The sequence below is a fragment of the Vombatus ursinus genome, unplaced genomic scaffold (genome assembly GCF_900497805.2).
Source record: "Vombatus ursinus unplaced genomic scaffold, bare-nosed wombat genome assembly UNPS02013723.1, whole genome shotgun sequence".
Lineage (NCBI taxonomy): Eukaryota > Metazoa > Chordata > Mammalia > Diprotodontia > Vombatidae > Vombatus > Vombatus ursinus.
This window is the reverse complement of record NW_020953501.1, coordinates 21,214-31,620: the sequence shown is the minus strand read 5'-3', so window position 1 is coordinate 31,620 and position 10,407 is coordinate 21,214. Positions and strand designations below refer to the sequence as shown.

General features: G+C 40.4%; 1 protein-coding gene across 1 annotated transcript; it reads right to left on the bottom strand.

Moving 5' to 3' along the window:
• Positions 1-9,101: 9,101 nt before the first annotated feature.
• On the bottom strand, positions 9,102-10,044 carry LOC114040593 (olfactory receptor 998-like). Its single transcript, XM_027858707.1, is given in 2 exon segments — positions 9,102-9,477; positions 9,479-10,044. Coding segments are annotated over 2 exon segments (942 nt in total).
• Between the last annotated feature and the right edge of the window lie 363 nt (positions 10,045-10,407).

The following is a 10,407-nucleotide window of genomic DNA, read 5'->3' as shown; positions in this document are numbered from 1 at the left end:
CTGGTCCCAATGACACTACCCACCCATGCAGACAAAACCTCTTGCTAAAGTTATCTTTACAAGGAAAATCCAGCTCTGCTGGCAAGAAGAAGAGCTCACATTTCTACAACAAAAGCTCTTTCTTCACAACAGGGAGAATCTCAGGACAGAATCGTAGAGCCAGAAGGGACCAGAGCGTACACCTAGTCTCTTGGCGTCAAACTCAAATTGAATCAGGGCCACTAAACCATGCATAAATATTCTGGCGGGCCGGGTATTGACTTAAAAAACAGATATTAAAATCACCTATGATTTATTTCGTTTTTATTTTGTTAAATATTGCTCAATTACATTTTAAGGTTTGCATTGGGGGGTGTTGATATCATGCTACATATGGGATGAGTTTTTGACCCCATGTATTACCAAACAAAAATATCATCAATCACAAAACAGATAAGTGGTCATCCAGCCTTTGCCTAATGGCATCCACTGAGGCAGACCGCACCACTCCTTGAAGCAACGCATTCCCCTTTGGGACAGTTTTGAATTTTGCATTTAATAAATGCTAGTAAATATTCAATAAGAAAAAACCTAGTGTTTAGTACTGTTTAAAATTCATTCATTCATTCAAATTACAGACTAATTGTTATTGATGTATGCAAAGAACTATGTATGGACAAGCTATATAAAAATTAAATTGGAGAAAATGAACACATGGCAGGCATTAGCATAAAGAGGAATAAGGAAAAATTATTGCAGAAGGTGGGGCTTTATCTGTGACTTGAAGGAGATGTTGAAGGTAGGAATTCAAGAGGAGGGAGAGAGTTCTAGGCAGGGGTTTCCACAAATGAAATTGCACCAAGTTAAGAAATGGTATGGGCAGTGATGTGGCACAGTGGATAGGGTACTAAGCCCGGAGTCAGGAAGATGAGTCTTCCTGAGTTCAAATCTGACCTCAGACACTTATTAGCTGTGTGACACTGGGCAAATCACTTAACACTGTTTGTCTCAGTTTCCTCATCTGGAAAATGAGCTGAGGAAGGAAATGGCAAACCACTCCAGTATCTTTGCAAAGAAAACTCCAAATAAAGTCATGAAAAGTCAGACACAACTAAAACAACTGAACAACAACAACTAGGAGATGGAATATTTAAAGTAAGGAAAAGTACAGAGACCAGTGTCACAGAATCCAAGAGTATATGGAAGGGTGAAAAGTGTAACAAGACTAGAAAGTTAGAAAATGGTGAGGTTCTGGGTGGCTTTAAAAGCTCAACAGAGGATTTTATATTTGATGGTGGAGGCTGTAAGGCTTTAGGCATCTTTTTGTCTCTTGCAGCATTAAACAAAGGGATTTGCAAGAACTTTAAAAGCAGATTGTTAAACCCATGTAATAATGCACTAGGGACCTACTATTCAACAGCAGAGCTGCTGATTTTTTTTCTCCTTAAAAGAAATCACCCAGACACCAACAGTTATTAGGGTGCTACTATGTGCAAGACAGTCAGTTAGGCATTGAGGACATGACACACTGAGATATTCCCTGCCCTCCAAGAACTTATACTGTCCTAGAGGAATTCAATATGTAAATATACAGTGTTATATACAATATTTTAGAGCGCAAGGGAGCACTCAAAGCTAGGGGGATCAGGTAGTATCTCAAATGAGTATTGAAAGATGCATGAGTTTCTAAGAGGCAGAAGCAAGGAAGACATGGATTCCTGACCTGGAGACAAGCTGTCTGGTACACAGGCAGGCAGTAGAGAGACGGAATTCTGAGTTCAGCAGGAAGTAAGTATCCACTACGGGTGAAGTCTAGATTGTGGGAAGGGGAGCAATGAGAGTTAAATTTAGAAATGGAAGGTGGAAGCAGATTGTAAAGGACTTTGAATGTCAAGCTAAGGAGTTTGCACTTAACATTATAGTCAGAAGAAGCCCTTGATAATTCTTGAACAGGGGGTGGTATGACCAGAATTATACTTTAGAGGAAGATTGTTTCACCAGTTCTGTGGATTATTCATTTGAGAGGGATGAGCATGGAAATACGGAGTCCAAATAGGAGGATGTATAATAACCTCGTTGAAAGAAAATGAAGGTCTAAATTGTGATGGCATGAGAAGACAAGTGGTGACTTATGAGAAAGAGGTTTGGAAGTATACTCAATAAGACTTAATGTAAAATTGAATATGTGAGGTCAAGGATGAGCCCAAGACTGGGCTATTGAAAGGAATATGGTGGACACAACACAGAAATAGGGAAGTTTTGAGGATGGTCAGGTTGAAGGGGGGACATCATAAGCTTCATTTTATATATGTTGAATCAGAGATAGAATCCTCAGATGGAGATGTACAGCAGGGAGTTGATGAGAGACTGGAGCTCAGGAGGGTTTAATATATAAAATTAGGAGTCATCCTCATAATGATGATAATTGAACCCGTGAGAGTCAGCGCTCATTGAGAAAATGTTGCACACAATAATTGAGAGGGCGTTGAGAGGAAAAAGAAGAGATCCTAGGATAGTACTTTAATGAACACCTATAGAAAATTCCTTAGTGTATTCGGAAAAGTGGCCCTACTCCTCAGGGGAGGAAGAAAGCTTTCACCCCTTTCAGACACCACTGGGCAAGCACCACCAACATCACCAGCCACCCAACCTCTACTGATGGGCAGGTAAGCCTAAGAGTTGCAGGAGCAAAAGCCCTTCCAGGGAACAGCAGTCCTGTTCGCAGCCTGGCTTTCAAAGTCAGAGTCCAAGGAAGAAGACCTCATGGAATTGCAACCTGGCCACTCCCTCCACTTACTGAAGACCTGGAAGACAACGGTCTCACAGGCACAGGCCTTGGCACTATAAAGTGGCTGAATATCAGGAATTGATGAGGTTTCATCAGTGGAGATGAGTCAGGAAGATGCACTACCATTTGCTTCGTGGCTCCAGCCTTAAGAACGCAGGGCTGATTTGCACCTGAAACCTCATGTTTTTTAACTCCCTCTTGTCAGAACGTGAGCATCTCAAGAGCAGATTCTAGTTTGCCTTCCTATTGTATCCTCAGCTCTTATCACAGTGCTTTGCGTATAGTTATTGCTCAATAAGATACTTTTCCATTAATTTATTCTTAGTGGTGTTTACTTTTAATGACAGTGTTCGTCTGATGCTCTATGACTGGAAGTCACAGAACTCTATAGTCTCTAAGGAATTAAAACTGAGAATCATCCAAAGAGCAATGGAATAGCAGGCATGTGGTGGGTTGAGCAAGCTGGAGCACCTCACAGATCTGCTCTTATGAAGAAATGATGTAAAGGGTGCCATCAATGAAACACATGATCCAAAAAATAGATTGAGCCGGTTATGTAATAAGGCATGATGGATGGGCTGTTTGTATGCACCATTGTCATCTTTGGAATATCAAAAGAACTTGAAGAAGGCTGCAACATATTGGGTGGACCCCCTATAGTAAATTCGTGGGAAAACATGGACAAAAGTTAAGCAGGATCAAAAGGCATGGATAGGCTGGAGGAAATCACATCGAGATCACAAATTGACTTGAATACTCCTGTATTGAGCATGAGAGCAGATGTTCTAAGGCAGAGGTGTCAAAGTGTGGGGGCCCAGGCACATATGAACCACATTAAACTAACTGAGAAATGTTTAATGAAGTAAATGAAAATATAATACAACATAAAAAAGAAATACTTTCTCTACTCCAAACACCATCTCTACCTCCTCCCCACCATAACATTGACCATGCTCCTAAGCTCTTAAAAGTCTATAAAGTGTGTAAAGGCAGCTACACAGTGCGGTAGCTAGAGCACTGGACATGGAACTAGGAAAATCTGAGTTCAGATCTGGCCTCAGACACTTACTTACCAGCTGTGATATTGGGCAAGTCACTTAGCTTCTGTCTGCCTCCATTTCTTCAATTGTAAAATGGGGATAAAAATAGTATCTACCTCCCAGAATTATTATGAGGATCAAATGAGATAATATATGGTAAAGCATTTAACAAAGAGCTTGGCACATAGTAGGCACTTAATAAATGCACTCTAAATTTTATACAGGGGCAGCTAGGTGGCACAGTGGCTAAAACTCCAGCCTTAGAGTCAGGAGGACCTGAGTTCAAATCCGGTCTCAGACACATGACACTTACTAGCTGTGTGGCCCTGGGCAAGTCACTTAACCCTAATTGCTTCACCAAAAAAAAAACAAACAAACAAAACAACCAAAAACATAAATTTTATACAGAACCTTTCTCACAATCTCATAATGTGAATAGTGATGTACTAGCAAAAGCCCCTATTAGAACCAGAAGAGAGACTTCTGTCTTCTGATTCTAAGATGATTACTCTGCTCATCATGCTACTTCTCAATGACACATGAGAAGGATACAAGTCTTTCTTCTCTAAGACCAAATACAAAATCCTCTTTTTGACATTTAAAGCCCTTTACAACTTGGCTCCCTCCTACCTTTTCAGATTTGTTGCATAATAGTGTCTTTCATGTACTCTATGGGCAAGCCAAATTGGTTTCCTTGATATTACTGTCACAGGACATCTCCCACTGTCATGCCTTTGTATAGGCTGTTTCCCATGTCTAGAATGCACTCCTTCACCATCATCCCTTATATTCTCTAGTTTCCTTCAAAGCTCAACTCAACAGCCACCTCATTTATACATGAGGCATGCCTGGCCATTTCCCATTCCTGCTTGATCTTAGGACCTTCTCTGAGATTATTCCCAATTTGTCCTATACATATCTTGCTTGCATGTTGTTTGTATGTTGTCTCTCTAATAAGACAGTAAGCTCCTAGAGATGAGGACCTGTTTTTTGCCTTTCTTTGTATCCCTAGTAATTAGAACAGTGCCTGGTGCATAGAAGGCACTTCTACCTCCTAAATGACTTGACCTGACTCAGATCGCCCATCCTCCCAATACCCATCTGCATTATCTTGCATTAATGTGCCCGCATATTCATTTTTACCAGTATGTGCACCTGGTGATTTCCAAGACAGTATAAGATTCTTGAGAGTTCCATTTTTGTCTTTCTACTGCACTTCTATCTCCTGGCAAAGTGCTTGGTAACTGCCTAATAAGAGCTTGCTATTTGATTGATCTCTTAGGGAGGCAGCCTACTATAGCACAGTAAACTCTTCATCCGATGTAGTGTCCAAAGGTTTGGGTTTCTAATGCTGTCTCTGCTCCTTCCTAGATGTGTGACTGAACAAATCACTTTCATTTGAGACATCAGATTTCCCAGATGTCAAATAAGGGTACAGAGCTAGATGATTCCTAAAGTACCTCCCAGCTTTGAAATCCTCTGATCTAAATAAATAACTCAACCATCCAGAGGCAGCAAAAATGAAACCAAAGAGGAAACACATGAAGCCCTTTGCTAATCCAGCTGCACCAGTCAGAGTGAGATAAGCTCTTACTAGCCTTCATGCTGGCAGATGGGCCTATTAACAGCAAAGAGATAATACTGGAAAGATGAATCGCATTTGTGCCAAAATAAAGTCAATGGCATACGGCCAAGGTCTCTTATGATCCTAAAGATGTATATACCATCCAGAATATGGACATTACACCTGCAGCTCAGGATACAGGTGTAAGGGAGGGTAATTATCAAAGCCTAGCTATCTATCAGGAGCACCCAGAAGAAACATTCTGTCTTCACCAATATAACAAAGAATGATGGATGGTGAGCATGGGGTAGAGGTGAGTGGGAGAACAGAATGTTGGTATCTTTTTTATTAAAGAAGCCATCTGACATCTTAATACTCAGGAGAGAAGGGAAACAAATCATAAAATGCTAAACCAGAATCATAAAATGCTAAACCGGAGCATTACTGAAATAACTAACCACATGGTCAAGGTTAGGTAGGAGCAAAAAGAAAAAAAAAGTAAATCTAGGAGGGAAATGAGATAAGGCAGGAGAAAGGGCTCTTGGGACTAGAGGGCATGATGTGAGCAAAGAATAGGATTAGGAGGAGAGATGGAGGATGAGAAATAGATGAAAGGCAAGGAGCTTGAGGTCTAGAAGAGGAACTTCAGCATTCAAGATCTTGAAAAAGGAGCAAGTCTAAGGAATGAGGAGGACCCAGGGTGTAATGGGTAGCTGAAGTGGAGAGAGATGAAAATCACTGGCATTGAGGAAATCTAGGATCTGAAAAGACTAAGGACCTCGATGGTTTTATTAAAGTGGATTTTGTCATACTCAGATATGATAGCAAGAATAGCAAGGAAAAGAATGGAGAACACATGATCAGCAAGAAGGCTAGAAATTGGCTTATGGTAAGGAAAAGGAAGTGGAAGGGGAGGAGAAAGTAGGTGAAGGGCAGAGATTTCAGAGAGACACATGAATCACATTAGGAACAAAAGAGTTTCCTGAGTTCACCTCTTCACTCCAAAGAGTGGGAGGAGGACCTCCCCTAGGGAAGATTACCATATGGTGGTGGTATGAGAGTTAAAGGAAGTTTCCAATAAGATAAGCAGAAAAAGTACTTATGGAAAAGATGGAGGATGTTGCAAAGTGTGTTCATGATAGCTAACTTGTATATATTGCTGCCAGTCTTGAAATGCATTGTATTTTATCTCATTTGGTCCTCACATTTCCCCTATGACATAGGTACTAGTGTTATCCTCATTTAATAGATGAGGAAATGGGTTTAGGAAACACTGATGGAGCCTGCCCATAAACAAGAGAAAACTTTTCTGCTCTCTGTGTTCCTCTGTCAAGAGAAACTTGACCAGAGGTCACTCATTCTGACTTCCTTTGGATAGGGAATCTGAAAGAACATTACATAATGAATGGCTGCACTGCTCTGTCTTCTCTGATAAAGATAAGATCTTACCCTTCTACTAGGCTATGCAAGAGACAATGTCAGTGAGCAGCACGCACTCTCATCAACACAACCTGTTATGGCCCTTTCAACCAACATCTAAGTTGTCGGTCATATGGTGAAACAGCAATACAACAGGCCTACCCAGGTTACTTAAACACCTCTTTTAAGATTTACACAGATTATTGAATTTTCTGGCTGTTCTTGAGTTGGGTCAGTCAACCAAATGCAACTGTGCAGCCACAGTGACCTTGGTTCAATTCAAAGTGCCATTGTTTATGGGCAGTAACAATCAGTGTTTCCAAGTCTTTCCTTAGTTAACAAATAACTGTGACTATTCGAGAGTACCCCAGATATTGTGAGGGACAGACAAAGAAGCCAAAGTTTCATTACTTAAAAAACCCAACCCCCAACATCACCAGGTTCTAGTGATGAAGTCTTCCCTTTCTTAGGAACCTAAGGCTAATGAATATGCAATCTTCACCCTGTCTCATCTTGAGAAAGAAGGGAATGAAAACCAGCCATTCACACTGCCTGAAAAAATTTTAGCACCTTTCTATGAACAGCCACTGATTTACCAGTTGTATGTTGAAACTCTGTTTTCAAGCAGTTTGTTTGTGGGTTGGAGACTGGGGCTGGTTTGGGAATTCTTGGTGGGACACAAAATGTTTCTGGATCATTCAAATGGTCACCCTCTTCTCATCACTGGTTTCTGATACCACCAAATTAAAACAATGTTTTTAATAAAAGAAATAGGGGAATAAATGGAAAAGAAAGCAGCAGGCGAAAACAGAGGATATGTTGGAAATACTCAAAAGTAATGGAACAAAGTCAAAGCCCTAAAAAGAAGGCCTTGAAACATTAGGCAGGGCCAGTTGTGATGAAGTATAGGCCCCTGATTGCCAGTTAAAATGCTTACTCTTGAAATAGTGCAAAGAACACTGGAACGGAAAATAGAAGGCCTTGGTCACAACCATGGTTCAGTCATGACTACATGCTGTTGAGTAAGTCACTGAATTTCTGTTTTCTAGGCCTTGATTTTTTCACGTATGAAAGGGGGGAGAAGGGACAAACTTTTTTCTCATTGAAGCCAAAATGAACAATATCAGTTCCAATATCAATTGGTGCCTGAAAACTACTAAGTCCACTTCATAGACCAAAGGTATTTAATTTTTTTTTAAATCTTATGGAACTTTTGCCAGTCTGATGAAACCGATGAACTCCTTTGAAGAATGCTTTTAAAAGCACAAAATAAAATACATAGAATCACAAAAGAAACCAATTCTATTCAAATGGTTATAAAAATACATTTTAAAAAGAAAAACACAAGTTCATGGACTTTGGGTTACAAACTTTCTAATGCTTTCATCTTAATGAAAACACATTTATTAAGTACATACTATCTGCCAAATATCTTGCTAAGGAGCTGGGGATATAAATAGAAAAATAAGATAGCTCTGCTCTCCAAGAGCTCACATTCTAATGGCTGAGGGGAGAGGGGGGTGAGAGACAACAAATATAGAAGGTTTCATCTGAAGTCAAATGGAAAAATCCCATAGTCCTTAGCATAAACAGCAAAATAGGTGGCAATACAACTTCTTTTATGTCATTGTCACTAAATAAGATCATTTAAGTTTCTAATGATGAACTATTGATATTTCAAAGGAAATTTTTGGCAAGTATAGATTTTTCTAGGTCGTTGGCTATTCCTGGAGGAGCAATGGAAGCAGTAGCCAGGTTGCGTCTTTTGGGGGGTTGCTCCCCAAGATGAGCTGGTGACCTGGGGTAAACTGGGCTCTTGGGTTTATCTAACCATCAGAGGCAAGTAATTATCAGTTGATATTGTTGGTGATAGGGAATATAGGCTGCTTCTCCACAGTGATTTTTGTTCTCAATGATGGTTGCAGAACTTGGGATGAAAGGACGACCTATAAGGTTTTATATATATATATATATATGTGTGTGTGTGTGTGTGTGTGTGTATTTGTGTATACAAAGATATATACAAATATACAAGTATGTATGCATATGTGTGTATGTGTATATGTCTGCCCCAAACCCCTCCAAATACCTGTAAAAATGGCTCTAAACAAATTCTAGAGCGGTGTAGATATGTCTGTATGTATATGTGTGTATGTTTGCATATACCCACAAGAACAAGAGATTCCAGCTGAGACACTCCAGAGCATACCTGTTTGGACTTCTCCCTTCTAATTACCACTTGATAAGGTACCTCACTCCCTACTCACAGAATGGATGCTCATCCATAGAATGTCACAAGAGGACCTCAATCTTATTTGCCCATAGGAATGTTTTTCCTTTCTAAATTCCTTCTGAACGCGTTTTTCACCTCCTTGTTCCTCAAGCTGTAGATAAGTGGATTCAACATGGGGATCCCTGCTGTGTAGAACACAGACACCACCTTGTTGAGGTCCAGGGAGAAGCTCGCACTGGGCCACACGTAGATGAAGAAGAGGGTCCCATACATGATGCTGACAGTAGTCAGGTGTGAGGAGCAGGTGGAGAAGGCCTTGGACCTCCCTTCAGCAGAATGGATCCTCAGGATGGCCATGAGGATGTACATGTAGGAAATAAGAATGGTCAGGCCACTGAAGACTCCCACAGCTCCAGACATGATGAAAAGGATTAACTTATTGAGATGGGTGTCAGCATTCAAGGGAGAGCAAGGGTGAGACATCACAGAAGAAATGATTGATGACATTCTGGCCACAGAAGGGCAAGTGGAAAGTTAAGACTGTGTGTGTCATAGAGCTTAGAATGCCCATAGCATAAGGCCCAACCACCAGATGTATGCAGACACTCTGGGACATGACAACTGCATAGAGTAAGGAGTTGCAGATTGCCATATACTGATCATAGGCCATTGCAGCTAAAAGGAAACATTCAGTGGCCACAAAGAGTCCAAAGAACCACATCTGGGCTGAACAGCCCAGGAAGGAGATGGTCTTCTTCTCCACAAAAAAGTCAGCCAACATTTTGGGGGCAATAGTAGAAGAACAGCAGAAATCCACAAAGGACAAGTGACTGAGAAAAAAGTACATGGGGGTGTGAAGCTGGGAGTCTATCCATATCAGGAAGATCGTGCCCAAATTCCCAATGAGAGTGATGAGATAGAAAAACAGAAACATGAGAAAGAGGAGAACCTGTTGCTGGAGATGCTCAATAAATCCCACAAAAAAAAATTCAGTCACCAGAGTTTGATTCCTAGCTTCCATTATCTGCTATGATCTGATCAAAGAAAGAGAAAGCCTATTTTCATTGCTAAATTTTCCAGAGTGTTCCATTTCCTCTCTTAGAATCTTAAAATCCCTAGCTTCCTTCAAAGAATAAGTGTTAGTGCTTTGTCCTGCATGAAATTATCTTTATAAAGAATTTTTTTTCTTGTTTCTGATGGGAGACAGTAAGAGGCAGTAGTAATAATGTTGATGCCAAAAAAAAAAGAAGAAAACAAAAAAAGGTGCTGAACTATTTTTAAAGTACATGGAGGAGTAAATTCAGGTGAAAACACAGATGAAGAGGACAGTTAGGAACTAATAGGTTGGGTTTTTTATTGTAAGGTATATGTGCTTTAAGAAAGC